At 42.1% G+C, this 26,613-nt stretch overlaps 1 protein-coding gene across 1 annotated transcript in view; it reads right to left on the reverse strand.

The window, feature by feature from the left end:
- GLP1R (glucagon like peptide 1 receptor) overlaps window positions 1-26,613 on the reverse strand; it is a 175,096-nt gene that overhangs the window by 20,682 nt on the left and 127,801 nt on the right. The window contains exons 8-10 of the mRNA XM_072410312.1: window positions 17,311-17,371; window positions 3,233-3,302; window positions 1,875-1,963 (exon numbers count right to left, since the gene is read on the reverse strand). Of these exons, the coding sequence (XP_072266413.1) occupies window positions 1,875-1,963; window positions 3,233-3,302; window positions 17,311-17,371 (220 nt within the window). The remainder of the gene's footprint in view (window positions 1-1,874; window positions 1,964-3,232; window positions 3,303-17,310; window positions 17,372-26,613) is intronic.

The following is a 26,613-nucleotide window of genomic DNA, read 5'->3' on the forward strand; positions in this document are numbered from 1 at the left end:
TTGGAAGGGCTCTATACATTGGTGGTCATTAAAAGGGCTACATACATTGGTGGTCATTGGAAGGGCTACATACATTGGTGATCATTGGAAGGGCTCTATATATTGGTGGTCATTGGAAGGCCTCTATACATTGGTAGTCATTGGAAGAATTGTACACATTGGTTGTTGGAAGGACTCCATACATTGGTTGTTGGAAGGACTCCATACATTGGCGGTCATTGGAAGGGCTACATACATTGGTAATTGAAAGAATTGTATACATTGGTTGTTGGAAGGACTCCATACATTGGTTGTTGGAAGGACTCCATACATTAGTGGTCACTGGAAGGACTCCATACATTGGTGGTCATTGGAAGGGTTCCATACCTTGGTTATTGGAAGGGCTCTATACATTAGTGGTCATTGAAAAGGATAAATACAGGGAAATTTTAGACTGGGTTCCACTGGGGACTTGTTACTAAGGTAAATAACGAACAGCCTTCCAATTGGCTGGTATTTGTTAGGAGCAGTACTGTCCTTGTGAAATTATAGACAGGTCCTCTTTAATACTAGCTAAGTATCTACTGAACTGTACAACAATGTGGCTGGCTGTTTGCTACCTATAATCCAGTAAAAGTGTTTACATGATGAAAAGTAAATATTTAGCATTAAATTACAATAAATAAATCCACAGGACCCAGTATTCAACCTTAGAACAATGGACGGAGCTTGGCCCATCGGCCATTAGAGATCAAGCAAAAGGACTGCGTGTAGATAAGTCACATATAATGTCACATTCTATAGAACAATATTAGGCCAATAAATGCAAAGCGCGATTTGCAGTTCATCACATTAACCCGATTCAATATCCAGCAAAACAATCCAGAGTTTAAAGCTCACCTCCATATTAATTTCATCACATTTAATGTCAATTTAGTAATCACAGCGAAATTTGATTAAATTCACAATGAGAAAAGATTGTTCCTGATATAGATTAAAAATTCACAATGAATAATGAATTTACTAATGGAACATAATAATATCTGCCTGATATCACCAAAGGTGAGAACTGTCCAACATATTTATTTATTAGAGGTCTATTGGCAGAACTCCAGATTAAAGAGACCCTGTCACATTTCATGGAATTTCCATCCATAGCCCACAATTCAGTAATGTATATAATGTTGCTCCCTGCAGAAACTTCAAGGTCAAATGGTGGCCCCCACAAAATTACAGACCTGGAGCTTGGTGATTGGCCACTCAGATTTGAGCGTCGTCACATGGCAAGGTCTCTTTTACCCCCTATTCAAAAGCCCTGCTCCATGCGTGATGGCTCTGCAAATGTGGGAGGGTGGCATGAGGGTATAAATATCTGTTAGGGTGGACAATGTGCAGACATTGTTATCAGTCTGAATATATATACACCCCAATATATAGTCAATATTCTAAGAATTCAGCTGTAATAAGTTGGCTGATTGTTGGCCAATGCAGATATTCAACACTTCCAGATGTGTACAACTCCCATTTCATGCTGTGGTTTTTCCTATCATCTTGTATGCAGAATGGGGTTCAGGCAAAGCTGTAACGTTCCAAGACATGGCTCTCCTGACAGGTAATGATACCATCTCTTTTTTATACAGTGTAGGCTTACGGTGACTGGGTCTTTTTAAAGTGGATCTCAAAATTCTTTTAATGGTCCTGCAACCAAAAAGCTGACTGTAGGGGGACATTAGAGTGTCAGCTCCTCTGGTATAAAGATTAATGTGACTGGCTCGTTGTCCTCTGCACAACAATTTGTTAATTAATGAAACCAGTTTGGTTTGGCAGTTTTTGGTCATCTCTCTGGAACCTGAAGGTATCACCATCCATAGCAGGAGTGACAGGTAGAGACTTACCTGCACTTTGTGTCCGTCCTGCACATCAGATTGGCCTGCAGCTTGGAGATGATTATACAGATGACCCTGATGAAGATCACAAAATTCACCTGCACAATGACAAAGTTCAGACACTGAATTCACACCTCCAGGACAGCTTTAGTGGCATTTTATGACATCCACGTATAATATATAAAGTTTTCAATATCGTAAGGTCAAAGTGTAAAGTGCTCCAGCCAGAGCCACGTCCAAGCTTCTGAGCGTTCCTATAGGTCAATGATACTGAAAAAAGGTTGAGGTAGTAGAACGGCATAGGTGTGTTAAGTCCAGTTAATCTTTACTTGCCACAGTAAAAGTCATAGGAATTCCAGCACATTTCACTGATCAATCCCCCTTCATCAGGGATTGTAGTGGTTAAAAGGAAAAGGAGAGATCCGTGTAACACTGAACTGATTAGGAATCCTAAGTTTTCACTAAAATGGTTCACTCTTTATATACAGATGTTCATCAAATCTCATCTTGATTCTCAGAGTGAATCTTTTTCTTTTTTAAATTGAAAACTAAGCTTTTTAATAGGTCCAGTGTTACATAAACCTCTCCTTCTCCTTTCGCCATTACAAGCCCTGATGAAGGGAGTCTTTTGCTCTTGAAACGTGTTGGAGCACCTGTGTATATATATATATATATATATATATATATATATATATATATATATATAGCTTTATTTGATTTATACATCTGTAGTTCTCTCCTCTCTCAACTTTCTATTCAAGCATATCCAACTATATTCTATTGGTCAGGGAGGTCACCCATCACAATAAAGAACCAATAGGGGTGTTTGCCAGGGAACTACATTTGCACATATTTCTGCAATTAATTCCAGCTGGTTGTATTTTTGGATCTAAGAATCATACTCCCATGCATTATTTTACAGAAGGAAACCAAAAGTTTTGCTATTTTATATGTTTTACTATTATGGAAACTTACATATACTAAATACAGGTCTGCGGTAGGGTAGGGCAAACTGGGCCCAGCATCCTTACCAGCTCCAGGGCCACAATTGTCAAAATGCTAGTGGTTCTGTGACGTGCTAAGTATTTGAAGCCCAAACTTCAAATTTGCTATGGGCCGCACTTTGTCTAGGCCCGTTCTCAAGTAAATATTTAGGCTGCTGCTGTTCAGAATAAAAATGTTAAACGGAAACCTGTAACAGGCATGCAGATCAGAAGGGCAGAGACACACAGAAACTTTACTTATTCAGAAGGGTATCAGCACTGCAGGTTGCATATTTCTTTCAATTTTTCTCTAATCATCTATTTTTTTATTTTTTTTACCCCAAACATTAACAGATCATTATCTTGTCTTCTCATATAACTCACCCCAATGGCGACCAGAATGGGGAGACGGATAATGAGCCAGTAGTTCATGTTGTAGTTTCTGGTCCAGCATCTGCAGAGGAGACAGATGGTATAATTTACTGCAACATGGAAATTCCTGTTCACACCATGACGTAATGAGGGAAATGTGATAAATTCACGTAAAGCTCCAGCAGGTATCATGCCACAGTAATATGACTTTTATGTTCTCAGGTGATCTGAATACTTCTCCATTTAATGAAAGCTGATAAGGCTGACGCATTTCGCATACATGGTGCTAGTAAACCAGCAAACCATCAAGCCCTGCTTTATCTTTTCAACCTCAATGCACAATGCAGTCAGGCACTGGCCAAGTAAAATACCATTTATCTTTATTAGTACACAAAATTGAACTTGATAATGAAAATGAATAAGTTCTGTATGGAGCACAACCAGCTAGTGAGCAAAAATGTACTCACTTAGTTCATTCACTTAGGTTGGTAAATAAGTTGAAGCTTTGCTGACTTCACCCACCCAGCCATGTGCAAACAAAAAATAATAATTGTTCCAACACTGAGAAGCACCAATTTAGAGAAGGATAAGTTGTTCACTGAGTGAGCATTGGCTGTTGTTGGTGAGGAGGTGGGTAAGGGGGGGGGGGATTCAGGTAAGTAGCTGGGTACAGTCAGAATTGGGGTATAAGTAAGAATGTTGGTGAGGCAAGTCCTGATCATTTTCTTTCATGCAACTACTACTTTTTCCAACATGGCATTGGAGACTTTCCTCAATTCTTTGTGCTTGGCCTGGATCACCATATGTATCACCTAATCCAGCACTGGTGTGCTAAGATAAGAGACACCAATTTGTCTTGGGTGCCTCATGCTTTGCACATTTTGGAAGCCAATCTAAAGCTGGGGCCTAAGGCGATATGTGTTACCATTCCGCCCAAAGATCATTTGTCCAGCAGCCTGCAGCATCTTCAGCCTCCCTTTAGCTGTGCAAGAATTTGATAATTTAGCATCCCCGGCACTTGCTCTGGGGCTGTGCACAGCTGGAGGGGATTTCAGGAAACATGCAGCAGCCAATGAGCAGAGTAGTTACTGGTTCCAGTCCTGCTATTGGCTGCCAGTCTTATTTATACCTCCCGGATTCCAGGTTCTGGTTGCTGGATTCTCAGCCTTGTTACCTGTAAGTTGCTCATTCACACTCTGCCATTTCTTGCCCTTTTGGATTCCTGACCGGTGCTTGTACCTGGATTACACTTGTCTGCCACCTGCCCTGACTTGTCTGCCGCCTGATGATCTGCGGTCAGAGTGGTAACATAATATTGGTGGATTACTTCTAACTCAGTGTGGACAATCCTATAATGGCAGCTAAGGAGCAGAGATGCAGACAGTTCTGTTTTTTCTTTGGCTTTCACCTATCCAAGGTTGTTTCTGAGATGTTCCTTAAAACATGACTGAGGAGAACCCTTCGTAGATGGGGAGCAGACATAGAGAACAGAAAAGTAAAGAATAAGACGTCCTTTGTATGGATAGGACACATGAATCCAAATCAAAGAGAGGTTTTTTTCCTTGGCACTAGACAAACATAGGTTTAATATGACAACAATAATTAAGTGCCATACAAAGTTACCTGAACACATTCCATAATATGTGATAAAACAGTATTATTCTTTGAAATGCTAAAATAGCAGTCTATTAGGGAGTATAAAGAATAAACCTCAAACTAACGCGTTTCGCCATATTTGTCTTCTTCAGAGGAAACCGAGATAAATAATATCTAATATTCCAAGAAGGTTTGGGAGATTCAGGGAGAAATGTGTTCCTGGGACTTCAAATGTCAGAAATAACCTAGTAACTGGTTATAGAGGTAACGGATAGATTGTTTGGAATCAGGTAAATCCAGCTAGTTAGTTAGGTTATTCCAGTGACTAGAGCAAGGGCAGCTGAAGATGTAGAAGCTTTTTTCCTGAAACGTAACTAACTGGCTGGATTTACCTGCTTTTAATCTGCGTAAAAAAAAAAATCCATGGACCTCTGAAACTAGTAATTAGCTTATTTCCCTGAATAATTCACCTGAATAAGTTCTGGGAGCAAATTACCTACTGAATCTCCCAATCTATCTTGGAATATTTGATCCCATTGGCCTTACTCCATATAGAGACTACAAGTCAACCTTTCAATACGCATTTAGAAGACATGGACCACCATTGTCCTCAGGTAACCCAACGTAAGAAGTGCCAGCAGACATGGCTGTAGTGCACATAACAAGAAGTGGCTGCAGAAGACCAGCAGAGCTGAGATGTAGCAGTGAATAAAACATTTTTTAAAGAATATTATATCTAAAAAAAATACCAACTGGTAATGATACACAGAGAAGACGAAATGTCCTTCGGTTGAGGTTTACATATTCTTCAAGCGAGTTCTTTGCTGTGTCATTGCTCCAACTAACTGCTACTTCATAACAACTGCAAAGTGAGACGTGGAGCTGATGTCTCTCCCTTTCCATCTCACTCACCTTAGGGGTCCTATTTACCAAGAAGCAAATGTAATATTGTATTACCTTACAATGAAATTTAGATTTCAATGGCTTCCTGTGGTGCATAAAAGTGTTTATGACTTTTCCGCTTATTGTAAAATACTCTTCACAGTGTTTTTGAAAGACTGTAAAAATCATTTTCAAATGAAAAGAAATTTCTGCAAAGAAGCAATGCGTTTCTGTAGAGGCGGAAAGCTGCAGTTTGCTTTGCAATTTGCTTTTGTTTTATTTTGTTACTTTTCTCCATTGATCTGGAAAAGAGTTCTTCTAGAGTTCTTTATCATAGCGATGAGGGCAAATTTCCACCAAACTTGATCTTGCCTCAAATTTCTCTTTAATTTTGCTTTTAATTTATTCCATTGATTTTATAGCTGCCCCCGATAAATGGGAAGCTTGTACATTGGTTTTGTTAGAAAGCCCCAACTAATCATCGCTGCTTTAAGACAATGACCGTCATTAACTTAACAGGCCGACCTTTGCTCTGCTATTTTAACTTGCATTGAAATCTCACAAAAAGAAGTGAAGAATTTGTTCTGGATCACTTTTTGATAAAAAAAAAAAAAATAGAATATTTTATGACAATAAATATTTGTTCAGCCTTCCTTAACTTTTTACCCTTGAGCACCTTGTAAAGTAAATTGTAGGTCTCAGGGAACCCCCGCTAAAATCAATTTATTGGGGATTGGTGGGAAAAAGCCTCTTTAATTGGTGATGGCTGGAATACCACAACTAAAAACATCACTGGTGTCTGGCTCCTCCACGTGGCATTGAACCCATAACTATACAGCCAAATGAAAGGTCAATCAGCCACAGAATGAGGAACCCCCAACAATCTCTAGAGGAACTCTGGTTGAGAACGGCTGGCTTGGACCATTACACATTCACTATATTGATAAACTTTTTTGGACACCTGTCCATCACACCTATAGGAGTTTGTTACACATGGTATTCCAGGACCATATCCATTATTATGGGAAATGGTCAGTCTCTACTTTTGTGGGAAGACTTTCCATACAATGTTGGAGGGTGTCTTTGGGCATATGCCCCCATTTATGAGGTCAGGCGCTGATGATGGGCGAGACGACCTGGCTCACCATCCCAAAGGTGTTCAGTAGGGATGAGGTCAGGGCTCTGTACAGGACACCTGGGTTCCTCCTCACCAAACTGGTGCCCCTATGTCTTTATGGAGCTGGCTTTGTACCCCGGGGCACAGTCATGGAGGAACAGAAAAGGGTCTTCAGCAAACTGTGACCACAAGGCCGGAAGAGCACAATTGTCTACAATGTCTTTGTTGGATGTAGCATTACCGGGGTCTTCAACTGGAAGCACCAAGTTAGTCACCACATACTTTAGATATATGGTCTATACCTAATACATCAACAACCATAAATCATGTCGATCTTAAAATAGCTTTGCTGGCGCTAACTGTTTGCTCAGGACAATTTTGAATGTTCATCTTAGGCAAAAATCTATTGCCAGCTCGGTTGTCCCCTGACTGCTGTAGTTTCCTGCAATGTACACAATGTAGTTGGCACCATCTGCTCGTCCTCTATGCACTGCACAGTGCTCATTCATTCTGCTGTCATAGGAAATATTTATTAGCAATCATTTCCAGGAACAGCGACGGAGCATTTGTACGTCAGCCATGGATATGCTGATTTATGGAGACACCAAATTAGAGATATACTATATGGACTCTATATGTGACCTTGTGGTCACAGTCTGGGGAAGACCCCAATTCTGTCCCAGCATGACAATACCGCCAAACATTCAGCATTACAGAGCTGCCAGGTGACCCCCTCATCCCAAACCTGATCTGTTAGCATGACTGTGACTATCGCAATGATCCGGAATTTTCTGTCGGGGGCGGAGAAGCATTTTGATTAATGTTCTGCCAGCTGGGTTTTAATTTGCGGCACAGCCGGTGTTTTTGGTGGCACAGAGTTAGAATTGTTTCATTCTCTCTGGGCCTGACACAGCTATGATAACAAGTCCCATATTCAGATACACTCATTTTTGTTAATTTATTAATTCCGTGTGAATGAGGGGAGGCAGATCTGCCACAGCTTCTACCCTGGAGGATAAACGTTCAACCTGTGGAAACATTTATAATTGGAGATCATTGTAAACTACCGGAGCATGAAATATATTATTACATTTCATTTACTGCAGACACAAAACTCAGCAAGATAATTCGGGATCGTCTTCTGCAGGGAGATGCAAATTGAAGGTGTCTATTGTATGTCTGCGCTGTCAACATATCACACCGACTTACATTACAGAGTCTACAACTGGTCGTGACAACATACACAATGTGGTCCAGTGTTGTCACCATGAACTAATACCATGCAGCAAACAAGGAAAAATTAAAAATGTATTTTTCTCCAAATACAAGGCCTTCATATCATGCTTAATAGACATCAGTGGAGGGTATGTGGAGATAAAATGGAAAGAGGCGGAATTAGATCAGAAGATCACAAAAAATGTGGACAAGTATTTCATGAAAAAATGACAATTATTTGATACACAGTCTATAGAACAAATAAATTGCCATTCAGTTACTGGGTTCAGATCAACTTTAACTCCTAAAATTAAAAAAAAAAATGAATGGTTTACAGGTCTCAGTAACTCAAGCAAAAACCTACATAAACCAGTAAATACGTCAGAGTAATGAGTTCAGCTGTATTGGATGTCTCCATTTGTTTCAATGAAAGACTGTCTGAGGAGGAGCTTCTGTCCTCTATCCTGAAAGTTCTTTGTTGTAGATACCAAGATTATCATTTCTTAAAATTGTCTTTATCTAAAACATTTTACAAAATGTATATTTTTAAAAAAGACATTTACAAACTACAGCTAAACTAACACAAAATTGACCTAAAACCATTAAATATCATTACTGCAGCTCCAGTTTTCCAGTTTGAATGCAGAGTCATATGTTGTTCCCCTCGGGGGTGGTTCTGTGACACTCCGCACAGCCATTCATGTAGCTGTGTTGACCCAGTGGAATAGGCAGGGGAGGAGCCTCTTTGTGTGGCAACCAATACAAGAGCATGTTTGAGTGTGCAAGTCACTTCCCTCCCCCCCACTATGGACTATTTAAAGGATCATCCAGCCATTGCTTGTTGCTGAATAATCACGGTGCTCTACCTACCAACTCCTGTGAACCCATTGTGTACTCATGGTGAACCTGGGTCACCTAGTACAGATGAAATTCCAGGCGGTGGGCAGGAGTGTAGCCATGATAAAGGGGAGAAACCTCTTACCCTGTCTGGGCTTGCTCGTCCTGACCTCTGCTACACCATGACTACACCGCTGCCCGGAACTTGATGGACGCTGATGGATCTCCCAATGCTGAACCCCCCTTCATCATGACTACACACCTGTCTGCTTCCTGGTACTTTGTCTGGGTTAATGGATCACAAATGCTGAACTCTGCCTCATAAGTCATGGGTACCTTATACCCTGCTTGGTGTGCCACTCCAGGTCTGTTGGGTGTCTATTGGAGGCCACAACCTGGCCCCTGGCCCACGCACAAAGTCCTCGCCGTCAGAGCCTTTGGCCAGGGAGGTTGACTACCTTTAAGAAAATCTAAATTCCGCCAGTCTTAGATATCTGACTGGGCCAGGTAAATGCAAGAATCCTTAATTTGAATTTTTGTTAACCAAAAAAGTGACTTTGTCTGTTCCCAGATCCCTCGCCTTTACAATCCCTTGTCTAGGACGTACGTGAACGACCTTTATCTAACAAACAGCAAATCATCTCAGATTCATTTCAGATTTTTTTTTTAAAGTTCTAAATTGGACGTTTGGTATTTGCGTGGAGATGTGATAATACTCCGGATTCTGAGCGAGGCATCTGCCATTCACTTAAAATTCATTCTTTGCATTTCATCAACTTCATTACTTCTTGTCTGAATATTTATGACAGACAAAGCGTTTCTAATCATCTGAAAAGTGCAATCAGTTTCAGACATAACGGTACTCTGATCAGTCCGCGGTGTGTGCCGTGCAGTCCGGTGGGCTGGCAGAGGATAATAATTAGCTGCTCCTCTGTACAGCAAATGAGCTTTAGATGTCACTCTATGACATGATGTGTGATAGGACTACAGAACATCTTCCTCCTGTGTTTGGAGAGAAGGAGAGGGATGTTCTGTAGTTCTAACACAATGCCAGAGAGCTATTCTATTCTAGTGAGTTAGGACTACAGAAATCTTCCCATCCTCGGGTGACCACACTGCTCCTCTATCATAGCAGAGGACATAAAAACTTTCTGCCGGAAATGTGAAGAAGCCGAGGATCCAGCAGGACGGCTTCCAGGTTATGTCACCCTTAGTCTGAAAATACTGAAGCAATGGCAGATCACAGAAGAGGACATTAAAAACCTTTCCAGGAAAAGCATGGAGAGGCAGATCTTGTCTTCATTTTTTGATGGGTCATTAAGGGATTGGCCAAGTCCAGTTTTGAGGGAGCGCTGAGATGAATTAATATGGAAAGGATTCCCATGAAGTTTAGGGAGCGGACTCGGCTCGCCTTTCATGGTAAACTTTAATTAAGGATTTATCAGCACCGACCCTCAAGAGAATGTCTGTTCTAAATCCCCTTCAAGAAGAAAATGGCGGGGGGCTCCTGGTATTCCCTGTGGAGGGGATATATTGGATGGGATTTATATATGGGGGGGATATTTGGAGATTTATATTCCATGCGGTGGTTGGATATTACACTGGTATTGCATGGCGTCAGGTATGCATATGAAAACAAATCCTTCCAATTCAGGTAATGAATAATATTCTGCATGGGATGGGGAAAATTCAGGGTCAGAAAAGGGCGAGGATATCAGAGGAGCCTGGATGAGGGCGAGGAGGAACATCAGCTCTTCCTTCGATGTTCTACCTATCTCAGGTTGAGCCTCATTCTCGTTCTGTCCTTTACAACTCCTTAGGCTACGTACACACGTGCAATAATTGTTGTTTGAACGACTGAATAATGCATGAATGAGCTCTGTACATACAGTACTGTTCTGCTCTATGAAGAAGGGAGGGGGAGGAAGATGGAGCGGCACCCTGCTGTGCTTTCTTCCCTTCCATTAGATCGTTCCTCGTCTGTGTGTACGTAACCTTAGATTTTGGTATATGGTTTGATTTTTGGAAAAGGGCGACATACATGGGGGAGGGTTTGTGCTTCTTGGCCTTTGCTTAGTAGAAGTTAGATTTATATTTGAATTCCTTTTGGCACAAAACTAAGATATTTACATAATTTACCATGTTATTTTGTATTTTGTAAATATTTTTAAATTTATGTTGTTAATATTTGATTTGAAGATCTTTTAATAAAACAAACATTTACACTGCTCCCCTATTCAGCAAACTTATTGAGTGTTATTTGCATTCTTTGCAGAATGACCAGGAGAAGGTAAAGAGAAGAAAAAGCTAAAGAAAGAAAACAAATGCAGCCATCACATCTAAAGGCTGGGAAGCTCCAATGTCATATCTTTGTTCCTGCGTTTGGATATAAATTGTAGAAGGAGAATAAGGAGAAATGGGAAAGACGGCCACACAAGTGGCATTACATGACGGAGAACTCTAATGAAAGGAAATATGGAGTTCTTGTCCATTGCTGAGCTTTGTGCTGGTCCATTACCTGTAAAAAGTCTGATTAATCCTCTGAATTTCTTCTATTCAGAATATCCACATTACATAATGAGATTAAGACATTTGGGGACACGGCCCCTCTTATGGGGGGATTATCCATCCTTCGGGACGCGTGTAATTAACTTTATAAGCACCCGAATCTCAGAGCCGCCATCATACTACAGAGCAAATGGAAATCCAGCCTTGGAAATTACCCCCCGGCGCTGTCTACATTACAAAACACATTTACAGAACAAAGTCGCACAATTCCGATCGCCCCACGCACTCCGCCACCAGATGATTGTCATTCCGCACAAGGCTGATGATATTTTTATTTCTCAGTTCTGTATTTCTTTTTATGTGAATAATGCCATTCTCAGGGACTTGGAGGATGTGGGAGGGTTGTATATTACCCTCAGCGTTACCCGCCGGCGATTCAATCTTCACAGAGTGCCGACGCGTTGCCTGGTAGGGGGGCTGAACTAACTGGCCTTCAATATCCGAGTGTAAACGGCGCATTCACACGTCTCATTTTATAATGTCCTGCACAGACACATAAAACTGGTTTGTGAATGACGGGTGAATGTAAATGAATATAGCCACAGACTGAGGATTCTTTTTAAGACAATTCTTACTTTCAAGATTTGCTTCAGGCTTGTGTGGGTATTCTCCAAAGAGCACCTGTCAGTGGATCATGGCTGCATTATAAAATGTGCAGCTTAAAGCCCACGTGAACCCAAGAGGAAAATTTCATACCAATCAGGTCAATAAGTGAATACAAACAATGAATAGAATGAATGTGTGGACGGAATATCTGCTTCATGGGTAAAATGTGCTTACACACTGCATTGCCACTTATTTTATTTTAACTTTAAATTGAGCCAATGGGGGGTCAATCAGATGTGACCATGTGACACCCAAAGTGGGGAGACCAATAGATGGTAAACCACATTCACCAACATTGCTGCCACACCAAGTGTCTACATACAGACTAGTCACAAGCAGGAGGTGGGCAATTGTACGAATCATAGAAGAAGGAGAGATCTTGGCTGGGTGCACAGGTCCAGCCAATCCCAGCTACACAATGGGGTTTTTTTAGGTTAAAGGGTCAGTTCCTAAATGAATCCTTATAATTTGCACCAATCAATATGATTGCATTGATACTTTTTCTTGTGTGAAGGCTCTTTAAAGTAAAAAGTCCATTTGGAAGAGAATTTTAGGTAACTAAAAGTATCTCACTGGTGTCTCCAACATTTCCTTGCCATGGCAATTGCAAGCAGGCAATCTTCCTGGTAACAGTACCCTGAGCTGCACCAAGCGGCCGTACCAAATGAACTGCAGGAGTTGTGTCATCCTGGCTAATCAAGACAACCAAAGATCTAACACCCGGAAGAGAACTGAATGAAAATAGTGGTGTCTGTGTCAAACCAAGGACAGCTAAATGTATATAAAAAGTCTCGATCAAGCAGCTTTTTTTTGCAGAAGGGACGTCGCCCTCCATCGACCCGCCTGGCCACACCTTTTTATTTTAAACGTTTTGCTTTAAAATATGGCATTAAACATTTAATTTGCATGTCCATCAAAATCAAACACAAACCTGAAACTAAGCTTCACCCAAGGTGGGGGGGGTCACAGGGGCCAAGTCAATTCTGCACGGGCCCCACTATTGGCTACGTCCCCCACTGCCCCGGAGTGTGCATGTCTCTGAAGGGGCGACTTTTACAGTAGAGAATCTATAATAGAATCATGCTAACACTGCAGAATCCTTACTTTATCTACAAATTCTTGTTAGGATCCACTGGGATATACCCACCTCATAGTATGAAAGTTCATTGGCCACTCTATTAGATACCCCTTGCTAGTACCGGGGTGGACATTCCTCAGGGATTTTGTTCCATATTGGCATAATATCATCACATCACTCCAGATTTGTCAGCTTTGAATCCATGAGGGGAATTTCCCATCAACCACATGGCAAGGGTGCTTTGTTAAATGGAGATTCGGTGATAATGGATGCCATTTGAGTCCGGTGACCCCATTTCCATGTTCAAAAACCAATCTGAGATTGTTTGGGTGCAGCCATGATCTAGGAAGTAGTCATTGGAAAATGGGGACACTGGGGGCATTAGGGATGGACATGGTCAGCAATGATAAATAGGTTGGCTGTGGCATTTAAAGCATGATCAGGTTGTAGTAAGGAACCCAAAGTATGCCAAGAAATTGCCCCTCCTCCCCACATCATTACACCACCAGGCTAATCCATGAATTCATGTTGTCGATGTCAAATTCTAATTCTATCATTCCAACATGGCAGCAGAAATCGAGACTCATCAGACCATGCAACGCTTGTCCAATTCCGGTGAGTGCATATGTATTGTACCATTGATTGCCTGCTCTGGGAATAGAATTCTAGAATGTGGTCTCCTGTAGTCCATCTGCTCCAAAGCTGGACATATTGTGCATTCAGAGTTATCTTCTGCAGGCCTTGGGGGTAACAAATGAATATTTGAGTCCCTGTTGCCTTTCTATTTGCTGGATCCAGCCCCGCCATTCTCCTCTGACCTCTGGCAACAAGACATTTTCACTCAGAGAACTGTCCCTCAATGAATATTTTCCCTTTTTTGGACCATTCTCTGTAAACCCCAGAGATGGTTTTGGGTGAAAATCCCAACAGTTCAGCAGTCACTGAAAATCTCGGACCTTTTAGCAGGCAGCTGATGAGGTGTACCTAATAAAGTGGCCAGTGAGTTCATATGTAAGAGAAGCAGCACATTTCTACTTTAAATGGGAGGCCATGGTATAACTTTAATTCGATAAAGCTGATATAAATGTCTGAACTTGCTATAGTGAATACAATACATTATTTCCCTTCTCTTATTGATTTTGGCTTAGGATCACGCTGGGACCTGCAGAGACAAACAACACCGCTTAGTTATTAACAGTTCCTACAGAGTGATATTCCCTCCACTCCTTGTACTCGCTAGGTCGTCCTAACACTTCATTTCATGTCGTGTCCACAAGTTTTGCGCAATGTCACGTGCACATAATGTTGAAAATCAAAAGCTGGGACACTGAGGTGAATGCAGAGAAATAAGTGGCCTATTTACTAACAGAGATGGTGTTCTGCTACAGTGAATATTTTCTTTGATATGTTCAATCTTTCTTGTATCATAGCGCTGCTGATCTCCTGCAGTCAACATGCTTTCCAGTTGTCGCGCTCGGGGAAACCACTAGGGGGCGCTTAGTATAGCTCAATGATGGGTTGAGCCCTACAAAGGGCCAGGGGACAGAATCTAAGTATCAGTCCTATCTGCCCCAGAGCCTCTACAGGTGAGGGTGTTGCACTGCAGGCTGATACTAGGTTGTGGTCCTTGGACACAGAGGGGTGAGAAGGACAAAAACATGAAGGACAAAATCAGCAGATAAGAGAGCAGTGGATGATGGCCAGTTTGAGGAAGGCAGCAAACAGAGGAGTTCAGAGGCAAAGATAGGGGTCAAGTACCAGAAGGCTACAGAGGGACACGAGTGACACAGGGTCATGAGACTTTGGAGGGTGACAGGGGACACAGACCGGACCAGAACACAGGTGATATCAGGAGACACAGGTAGACACACGAGACTCGTCAGTAGTCTGGAGACATGTTGCCCCAACACTGAGGGCTGTGTCTGAGACAGCTAAATATTCGGGGTCCATCAATCTCCTGATTGGCTGGCAGGAGGGGTAATGCAGAATAAACCTGGAAGAGCAAGCATGTAAGGGGTGAGAACAGCCCACATGCACAGGAGAGAGGAGCCGGCACTTTAGCAAGGTAAGTGTGACACCAGTGATCCCTGCATGGTACTTCTCAGGGTGAGCTTCTTGATGGTGATAACACGGGACCTTAACTGTGGTGAAAAGGCCACTTTTTCCATCTGAAGCTCATTTGCCAGGATGACAATGCAGAAGTACAATTGGATCATGCATAAATATAAAAGAAGGAAGATGAACTAATGAAAGTAATGAAGTAATACAATTTGTATCCCTTCAGATTCCCAATAATGACCCAGCTGCCCATCCATGGATCCTCCAGACCAACAGGTCGTGTCTATTACATCTGACCAGAAATACTAAAGAAATACCCAAGGTTAAGGCAATGCAAGCAATATAGATGATCCAAAACCCAGGAGGTGGACAATTCTTTTGAGCTTTTTTTGATTTTCTTTAATTTAATTTTTTTTGTTTTAAAACTAGTATTTTATATTTTATTATACAATCTTGTCTGACATATTTAGGTTAAAAAAGGCAACAAAGTCCATCAAGTTCAACCAATCGATAAATAAAATAAAAGTCCCCATACACTGAACCCAAACCCATAGATGATCCAGAGGAAGGCATAAAAACTCCATTATAAACTTTCTCCCATGGGCCAACTTGTTCCATCAAGATAAAACCATTCCCTTCCCGATTCCCTACCGCATATTTCCTGGATCAATACTCTCCTATTTATTTTTAGCATGTATTACTTATATTCTGTGTATTGAAGAATGCATCCAGCTTTTTCTGCTAAAGGATTTCCAGAGAACTATGGGTTAGCTAAAAACACAGTTGCAATCTTCTCCAAATTGTCCAATTGACATTTCAGCCTGAAATAGGAGAAGACACTACATTGCCCTGAGTGTAAGATTATGAACAAGCTGTTGAGGTGTTTAAACAATAGGCTGTAATGTGAAGCGAGTAAACACTGAAGAGCCAAAAACTCCAACTTTTTGCTAAAATAATACAAAATAATATAAAGTATGTCAAAGAAGGCTAAATACACCAACCTGAGAAAGATATCACAGCCAATGAGGGATCCCATGGATAATCTTATGGATAATTGAAAAGCTTTGTATAGCTAGGGACAGGTTTGTTGTAAGGAGGAGGTTTGCCTATGGTAGACATGAACCTCCTGATCATAATAGCCGATGTGAAAAAGTATCTGTATGGGGGAAAGTTACTTTTCTCCATCTCTTCCTATAAAATATTTTATTTGACTTTTTCTGATTGTTTTTCTTTGTTCCCAGCCCACCAGCCATCACCATTTGTTTGTTGCAACTATATCTACCTTACTCCATCTTTTGGCCATAGCATATAAATGATGATGTTACCTGACCTCCAGGTAGAGTACCATGGAACTCAAAGTAGGTGAAATCTTCCGAGATGGCGCTCATGTAATAGCTGGCGTGTCTACTGCTTCAAAATACCCCCAATATCGGTGACGTCACACAACTTGGGATAAAGGTAAGTACAATCCGAACTCTGAAGTTCATTTTCCACCTGCATACAGTAGGTGATTTGGGTACTGGGCAGTGATCTGGATCTTCCATTTTAATATTCCCTTCATTTTTGTTCCCTGATAGAGAGCAATTTTTCCAGGAATGCATTCAAAAATATTTCTGTGTTTTCAGAAGGGAAAGTTGCACTGCTAGCTCTGTACCCCGATCAGTATTCGCCTAGGTTGCACTGCAGTTTACTCTCTCTTTTATTTGTACCTAGCACTGGAGGGAATGTTTGGCTGAATAGGAAACATTGAAGCGTGAAATGGAATATATTCTGCATGGGTGAAGAGACAGAAATGAAGCAGCAGTGCACCTGTTATCCGGCCCTCAGCAAGGACCCAACAGGTAAAGAAGTCTGCTTCAACACAGGTGAGTGAGGTGGCTGGGCTGCAAATAAACTCACCTGTGTTCAAGCAGGGATACCCCAATGTCTTGGCTGGGTGTGACTTCCATGGGACCTTAAAAAATGCTGGACTGGAAGTGTTGGCGGTGGGGGTGTAAGAGAACGTTCAGTGACCTATGAACATACACAGACAAGATTTACAGGTGGGGTGCCGGCCAAAAGCACAAACAAAATGCAGCCAATCAGCAGCAGCCAGGCACAGATAGCGCAATAATTAGAATGACAGTAACGAACCCATCATCTTCATAGAGGTACTTGACTACACCCCAGGGGAGGACAAACAGCATCGGGACACCTAGGAGGGGAGAGAAGAGAGAAAGAAGAGACAGTCACTGAATAAACAGAGAGAGAGAGAAAGAGAGAGAGGGAGAGAGAGAGAGAGAGAGAGAGAGAGGGAGAGAGAGAGAGAGAGAGAGAGAGAGGGAGAGAGAGAGAGAGAGAGAGACATCACCTGTTAAAAAAGAGAAGTAATGGACAGAAAGGCCTGATTCCAATATATTTTGTAATGTAATGTTATTAACAATAATCTTTCATTTTAATTCTGCAGCCAATTTTTTTTGGCAAAGAATGTAAAAAATATTAATGGCAGCTGAGAGAAATGTAATGTCCCGTGTTTGTGATTGGCTTACGGATATTTAAACATTTGTTCACTAAGTTACGTTTTAGGCATTCCCGGCAATTGAAGTTTCATGTTTGGTGAGGTATTTCCTAAGACTTGTTTACCCAATCACAGCTTTGCATTGCCGCACCACTTTGCCTAAAACAGCTGAACGTTGTATTTTAAATAGCACTCCAAATTCTTTGTTATGTATAGAGACCACCAAGTGTCACCACTGAAGGCATGCAGAGATTGTCTTAGGATATGATTTTTTTAAATTGTGAACTAAAACATATATCTATAGATGAACACTGTGGGTGGTCTTCTCACAGCATGATGAATTGGATTACAGAATGAGGGACTGAGAAACCAGAGAGAGGGAAATAAAGTCATCATGAGATGGTCACAGAAATTCTAAGACAAAAAATGGTCACAGCCATGACATTATTGGTGGAAAGATTGGAGGAGATAATTATTGGGCCACCAGGTTGTATCTTCATATGGTAGCATTACACCCATATACTAAAAGCTTCCAGTATGAGGAATGGTAATTGACCAAAGGCAAAAAGGGACAAAGAACAATATACTAACTACTTTCAAACAGAACACACCTTAGGACCTACCTACCCACATAAATTTGGCATGCCCTGATTTAGTAAAGCTCTCAAAGGCTGGAGAGGATACACTTTCATCAGTGAAGCTGAGTGATCCAGCAAACCTGAAATGGATCTTGTCCAGGATTCAAAACATTTGCTAACAAATAGCAAAGGACTTCCATTTCAGGTTTGCTGGGTCACCCAGCTTCACTGATGAAAGTGTATCCTCTCCAGACTTTGAGAGCATTAATAAATCAGGCCCAATGTGTCAAAAAGAAAGTCACCAGAAGGTAGAGGGATATTAATTGATTGCCATGTGATTGGTTGCTTCTGGGCTGGCAGGGGAGCACAAACTGTTTTATTGCTCTGCAATCCACTGCAGCCATGTGCACAAAATAACGGGTGAGCCTGCAGGGTGATGGGTGATACAGAGGGAGGTAGGTAGCTAAAAAGCAGGAGAGCGATGTGAAGAAATCAGAGAGTATAAGGTTGCATTCCCACCAGGGTGCAGGTACAAATTGCGTTGTGCTGATCAATGGTACACATTGGCACACCATCCCTCTGTTTTAAGGTTGGGGCATCATAAATGGCTTCCTCTTAAATGGCAAAGCACCAAAAAAGCAGTGAGATCTACTGGCAGGATCAATGAGTAATACAACCGTACAGGGAGGACTCCAAAACCTGCCGTGCTAATGCTAGCAACAAAATACATTACATTTGTTTTTTTATATCTCTTATAGTTTCACATTTAATAAGAGGAATTAATTGAAAAGAAACAGAAAACTCTTGTTTGTGGTTTCAATTTAAGCTCCTAATAATTCTTTAACTACTGTTCTGTGGCAGAAACATGGCGCCATTTACCAAACTAATCACTCTCTGTGAAATTAATAATCTCCAGGACAGGGGGTGGAAGGGATCATCTATTAGGTCCAAAAGAATGAATCCATTCAATATATAATAAATTAAAGATGTGAGTGGGGCACAAAGATATTATCAATAAATTGCTTCATTCTAAGAACTGTCTTCATCAATAACTTCCACGATTATAAATGTGACAAAACAAAGACTAATTACAGGCATTGATTCATTTTAGTGATTTATGAAGTATATGGGGGCTTGATGAATGGACCTAACAAGTCGTGTTGTCACTTATAACCGAAAACAATTATATGAACAAGGAATGAGAAATCAGAGAACGTAGACAGCATGAAAATGGATTGTCGATTGCACATAGAAAGAAGCTCCAAGGCAAGAAGGCGAACTACATGGAGAATTTATGGAGGGATGAAGTTTGGATTTGTAATATTTGGGGATTGGTAGGAAATTGTCTGACCCTAATACTGGCACAAGAATTGAAATGTTTCCTCAAAATTGGACTTAAAGTGGTCATGCATTGCTGCAGGATAAAGTGTCTTAAAAAACAATATTTCCCCCTTTGAAGCGTTGAAGCACACCAGTTTCCCAGGTGAGACCTCTTACCTGTGTGCAAATCATTGATAATAAACAAAGCCATGTGATCCCATATCATAGACCACATGACTTTACTAGTAAATTAATAATTTGGTTTATCATTAGGGTTAAAAATAGCTTTAGGGTTACCATCATAGTAAGTGTTGGCCCTTTTTGGCACAAGAATAGGTAGGTACCTTTCAAACCTCACAAGCCACAGATGTTCCTTAGATGTTGGCTGCTAACCTCATCAGGCGGCTCCATAGACCATAGCTAAGCTCTTTTGATCTGACCGCAAACCAAAATTAGGCACCAGATTGAACAATCTCCAATGCTCTTCAAGGCAAGAATATATCTCAACACTAATGCTTGCTGAACTTTGAGGTCCAATAAGTCCCAACATCCCTGGATGTCATAATGAAAGATGTCTCCATGGTGGATAACCCAGAAAGACTCCACTACTGTAAGAGACAAAGATGCCACACTGGAGTTCGCGAAAATACCTGCTGACACCCCACAGTTTTTCTCCTGTGAACTTTTGGTAAATCTTATGAGTTCTATGTTCACAGAAGAAAAAACTATTCTAATGTGAAACATGGAAGTGGCTCCATAGTGTTAAGGGATACTATGCTGCCGATGGCCTTCAGTCTAGGCAGGGCACAATGGCATCAGAAGGTTATCCAAGCATTGTAGAGGGAAACAAAAGCCCAGTGTAAAAAGCTCTATCCAAGTCACAAGTTATGGGTTGTCAGGTAGGACAATGACCCAAATCAAGGGAGCCCAAGAATGGTGGAGAAGCAAGCATTCTACTGCTCCATAGTGGCTTGCTTCAAGGCATGGAGTCCAACAGAACATCTATGGAAGGAGCTACAACTTACGACTGGGTGATAGAACACATTAAACCCAAGACACTCCTACAATTCAGTGCTGTGTCTTTCTTTTTGGAGGAGAGACACAAGTTTTTTCCCATGGCCATTCTAGAACTCCTGATTGGTCCAGGTACTTAGCTATGTGACTCTCATCTTCAGTGCTTTGTTATGCTAGTGGCTGACCTTCTACTGCAGTACTCCCTGTGCCAAAATGACTCAATGTCCTCATGTGATCCCCTGCGCCTCCCATGACCTCTATGTGTTCCAATGTCCCCATGTGATCCCTATGCCTCCCATGACCTCTATGTGTTCCATTGTCCCCATGTGATCCCTATGCCTTCCATGACCTCTATGTGTCCCAGTGTCCTCATGTGACCCCTGCCCCTCCCATGATCTCTGTGTTCCAGTTACCCTCCATGCTCCTGTGACTCTTTGTGCTCCTGTGATTTTCATGTTCCTTCTCTCTAATTACCACCTCCTGCTTACACCTGTATGTTGCCCACCTTAACCTGTTCCCAGTCCTCACTCAAAGTCTGATGGTTGTTCTGAAACCCCTCTGTATGGGCACCTGCATTGGAGTGCTGGAGAGCTGCAACCTGCTTGCAGCAAAACCCTTCACATCTTGTGCTGGTGAACCCCATGAGTCCTTCAGACCCTTTGGAGACTTGCAGCAACATTATGTCCTAGGCTCAGCCATGTTTGGTGAATGAGCGTGGTGGGGAGCAGCACATGGTTGTGGTTACAACATTTGCTTTTGAAATGCAGCATTGTTTCTGGAACCAGCATGCAGCGTCTGGCCATACTGTCGCTTTTCCATTCACTCAGAAAGCCCCAATCACCCCAAATTAAGTTTTCCTGTTACCAGATACTGTCCAGCAGCTTGCAGCATCCTGGGCCTCCCTGTAGCTGTGCAGACATTTGCCTTTCTTAGCATCCCCTGCACTTATGTGCTATGCACAGCTGAAGGGATTTCAGGAAAGGTGCAGCAGCCAATGAGTGGACTAGTTTCTGGTTCCAACCTCCTGCTATTGGCTGCTATTCTTATTTATACTTCCCTGATTCCAGGCTCTGATTGGCTATGCTTGCCTGCCTCCTGCCCTGACCTCTGCATTGACATTACCTAACCTTACCTTCATCCAGCATCCAACCCTGTACCTGATCTTAGCTGTGCCTGAGCCCTCTGTTCTGCTCAACCCTGGTGGGGAGCATTTTGGGGCAGGACCTGGTGTTCTCCCAGCTGCAAAGTAGTCCGGTGGCCACTGGGGCCACAAGCCCATCCCTTCTCACGGGGTGTCCTGGGGAAGACCAGGAGCCACTTAAAGTCCATGCCCCAGGTTATAATGCAGCACCTGCCGGGGGGCATAGCCCTAACATTTCCTACCCTTGCAAATTTTGCAATAGTGATCAGTTTGTATCTGATGTATATTTTTATCAGCTGCTATCACAGGTGACTTATCACAACTGCACAGAGCTTGATTTGAAGTTTCACCCATCCCCATCACTTACAAGCACCTTTCACCAAACATTTGCAAGGAATACTTTGAACGAGCAATATTTCATATTACACTGGGAATAGACAAGCCAGACCTTTCAATGTCTTCCCTAGCAAAGCATGGAGGATTGATACAAACACAGTCTTATCCTTTTACATATCACAGCCAGCATTCACTTTGTATAGTGAACACTCTGCACTCCTTTATCATCTGTCATCCCTGATACCTACAGGACAGAAGCAGGCGAGCATGTGCAGTAAATGTAGTTATTGTCCCTTTCAATGTGGACAGCAGACTGAGAGTGGATTGTTTATCTTCCAATCCGGAGTTTTACTTTAGATTTACAGATGTTCTCCTTATATCACACAAGGCTGGCCTCGCATAAATCGGCGTCTTTGGAGGATTTCCAGCGCGAGCATCGCATTTATTACTGCGGACAGTCGTATTAGTGTCTATAATTTCCTGAACGGTGAAATCCTGCAAGGATGAATTCCCGCAGCCTCTCGTGCTGTTATTGCTTGCAGCAGAAATGTCTCTTATAATTAACTGTCTATTAGCTTCCCCAGCGGAAGCATATTGTTATGATTATAAAACACGTTCGTGGACGGTGCTGCCGCTTCACGTTCTGTAAATTCGCCAACCCCCCCTTTGCTGGGTTCCCCCGCTCAGATGAATGGCGCAGAGCCGGCAGCTTTGTGTGCTGCAATCTGTCACAGCAGAGGACAGCTCTGTATCTCCTTAATCCGAGTTTGGGGAATTTTGGCGGAAACGGCGCAGTGCATTGATGGGTGGCGTAAATATATATATTAGGGCTCAATTGTGAAACTATAGTGTAAAGAAAACGGGGGGCTGGGGACTGTCATAGGGGGAATAACATGTTTGGGGGGTAACTTAAAGCTGTGCCTGGTGTGCAAAAAACAAAGGGGGTACCTTTAAATTTCAAGCGAACCCTTAGGTGATGGATCTTATGTGCAGGAGTAATGTTGCCAAAAATGTTCATGATTAAACATGGTCAATGTGTTAACCCAGGGTTACCTGCGCGATTGCTGCAGTGCAGGGATTGGTCAGTTAAAAGGGTTCAAGTTGTTGGTCATTGGCCATACAGTTTAGATTTCAAGCTCCGGACAACCAGCTAAATAAACAGATAAAGTATACACAAGACAGAAGTCTGTCCAAGCAGTCCTGAAAATTTACACAGCTCTGCCACACTGCAAAATCCTGACCTTCTTCTGCTGCTGTTTCACAATTCACTCTCCTGCCTACCTTGTGATTGGACAGTGAAAGGAGAAGCAGCATACTGATAACCTCTCCTTTATGTCTGCTCTCTCAGCATGGTATTTGTACTATAGCACATCTGATTGGCTCCTTGCAATGCTTCACTTTCAGTCCAGTGAATTCAGCACCTGGGTATAGCTTCCATGATTATTTTCGGGTGGGAAGTGGAACTGTCCATTACAATGATAGACCATTTGGGTGGGCACAGACCCCTGTGCAGGCTAAACCTCAATGCATACAGACCCCCCGTCTATGTAGAAACCCCCTTCCTATACTGTGATTGATGGGTTTATTTTTCTCCTTTCCTTGTGTAGTCCATGGTAGGCCATAGTAAACTAATCACAAAAGTCTCCCTGAAGCTTTATTATGTTAACGTCGACGAAAAATCATATTTAATGTTTTTGAAATTGCAGCTTTTGTACAAAAAATCCCTGACGATCCTGCCATAAAGATCATTGTTAAGGCACTTCCTGTTATAGACTTCTTTCTCTCTTGCAATCTCTTGTGTTGTCACCCCGACATCTGATGCAGACTACAAATGTCTCTTTCATTACTCCATTACAAAGGCACGGTCCAGTGTTGTCACCAAGAGGAATCCCAAGAAGAGCCATTCAGCCATTACCAGTGTAGGAGATCAGTAACACAGCAACAGCAGATAAAACAAAAGTTGAACACAAAAATAAAATACATTCATCAGAACATTATTATATTATTCAATAAGGCATTTCAATGAAGAATAAAATATTAAAAAAAAAATAAAAATATATTAAAAGCAAAAAAAATCCCCTAATTTCCTACTTATTGTAAGGAAATGCTGCCCTGGCATTCCGAATTCTAATACTCTAAGAGTTTTGGTCACATGATTGTTCCTGAAGGGTAAGCTCAGCCAATCAAAAATCCAATCCAACCCTCCCCCCCCAGCAAGATCACATGACCAAGTGCCAAGGCAGCCATTTTCACCAAAAAGAAACAATCTGATTAAGCTAATATCTGATTGGCTGTTCCAGTAGCTGCTTCAGCACCAGGGACTACTGCCCCTAACTGGCCAGATTATGTTATACACTGATTTTACACTGGGTACACCAGTGACAAACATATTCACCCGTTTCTGTCACCTCTGCTCTCCATCTTCCGCCGCTGCTGTAGTGGAGCACAGCTAGAAATGTTCCAGCAAAAAAGAGCGAGTCTGCAGAGTTTACTGATCTTTTCTGTCTAAAACATTTCCAGCTGGGATCCATCATGGTGGAGTGAACGTTCACAAGGCTGATTGATGATCACATAGGTGACACGATTCTTCTTGTATATAATGATGGCACGGATGGTGACCTGGTCCAGAGCTGCTTAGAGGAGTCACAAGATTCTCCAATTCAGGATTATTTCAGGAAGATGAAAGCCGTAACTGGATACAATTACCTGTGTATATAAAGTTTAGGCTTTACGCATCTCTGTGCTGCTGACCTTTTGCAACTTCCTTGCTGCTATTTCCAGTAAATTGTTTTAAAAACAATGCAGCCAAAAATATAACCCCCTGCCCGGTTTGTCCCTCCCCAAAAACACAGTGCTGCTCCAGCAACGTGTGACTTAGGTTTCTATATAGTGATTGAATATGGCCCATTGTGTCCACCATACGAGGGGGTGCTGAGAGGTTCCTGGCTTTGCCCCCTTCCAGAGGAAATAGAATAATGAGTGTGGGGGATATGACAGCCTAATATCTTAGTATGTAACTGTGCAAATATCAGGTCTTTGTGATTCTTAAAACTGTTTTTTCTTTTAGTGAGAAGCTGTGATGGTAGAGGCACAAGCAAGTTTCACGGCGTTGGAGTTACGGGCCGTCATGAAGTTTTTGTTTCTCCATGGAAAGTCAGCAAAGGACATTCACACCGAGATGTCACAAACACTGGGGGAGAAGTGTCCTTCCTACAACACTGTCACAACCCGGATATCTTGTTTCAAGACCGGGCATTTCACCTTTGAAGATGAGCCCCGCAGTGTGCGCCCCCCGACCTCAACTGACCCGACAACCTGGGATATCCATGAGCTGATTATTAAGGACCGGCGAATATCCGCCAAAAAGATCGCCCAGATACTTGACATCTCATGGGAGCGTGTTGGGTTTGTTATCACCACTATCCTAGACATGGCAAGCTTTCAGCGAAGTGGGTGCCGAAATGTTTGAACAGTGATCAGAAGAAGGAACGAGTTGAAGCATTCAAAGGTTGGATGCTAGGTTAGTGACTGAGGATGAAACCTGGCTCCACATCTATGATCCTGAAACCAAGGAACAGTCAAAGGAATGGCGCCACGGCAGTCCCCACAGCCGAAGAAGTTCCAAACCCAGAAATCGTCCAAAAAAGCCATGGCATCCGTTTTCTGTTGGTTGACTACCTACCTCAGGGCTCTAGTATGACCGGACAGTATTATGCTAACCTGTTGGACCAGCTAAAGGAGGCAATTAGGATGAAATGCAGTTGAAAGTTGACCAAAGGGATCCTTTTTTTGCAGGACAATGCACCTGCGCACACGTCCAACGTTGTGTCTGCCAAATTGAACACCCTGGGTTTACAATTCCCCCTACTCACCTGACCTGGCGCCTTCGGACTATTATCTGTTCTCTGCATTTAAGGAAACACCTGAAGGGGCAACGTTTTGAGGACATTTCTGAAGTCAGAGATGCTGCTGAGAGCTGGTTTACAGCCCAACCAAAGGACTTTTATTTGAACGGTGTAGAAAAGCTGCAACTACGCTGTACCAAGTGTATCAGTCTCAGGGGGAATATGCTGAATAAATGTTATTTCATAACTAGGGATCTCTTCTTTTTGGACAAAGTCAAGAACTTCTCAGCATCCCTTCGTACATGGCCACAGAGGATTGTTATCCTTTTATTACTATTATTATTATTATTATTATTACTACTATTATTAAACAAGATTTATATAGCGCCCACATATTACGCAGTGCTGTACATTAAATAGGGGTTGCAAATGACAAACAAATACAGACAGTGACACTGGAGGAGAGGACCCTGCCCCGAGGAGCTTACAATCTAGTTAGTGGGGGAATTAACACACAATAAGAGACTGAAACTGGGTTGCCATGAAACATTTCTGAACCCCATACTAGGTAAACTCGGCCCCTCGTTCAAAAAACAAGGGTTTCCATCAAATTACAATAGGACTTATAGATGATAGGTCCAATGTGTTCGTGTAATGTCGCTGAATAAGGTCATGACCAAATATGCTAAATATCTTTCCCACAAA

Source organism: Pyxicephalus adspersus, chromosome 4 (genome assembly GCF_032062135.1).
Source record: "Pyxicephalus adspersus chromosome 4, UCB_Pads_2.0, whole genome shotgun sequence".
In the NCBI taxonomy this organism is placed as follows: Eukaryota; Metazoa; Chordata; class Amphibia; order Anura; family Pyxicephalidae; genus Pyxicephalus; species Pyxicephalus adspersus.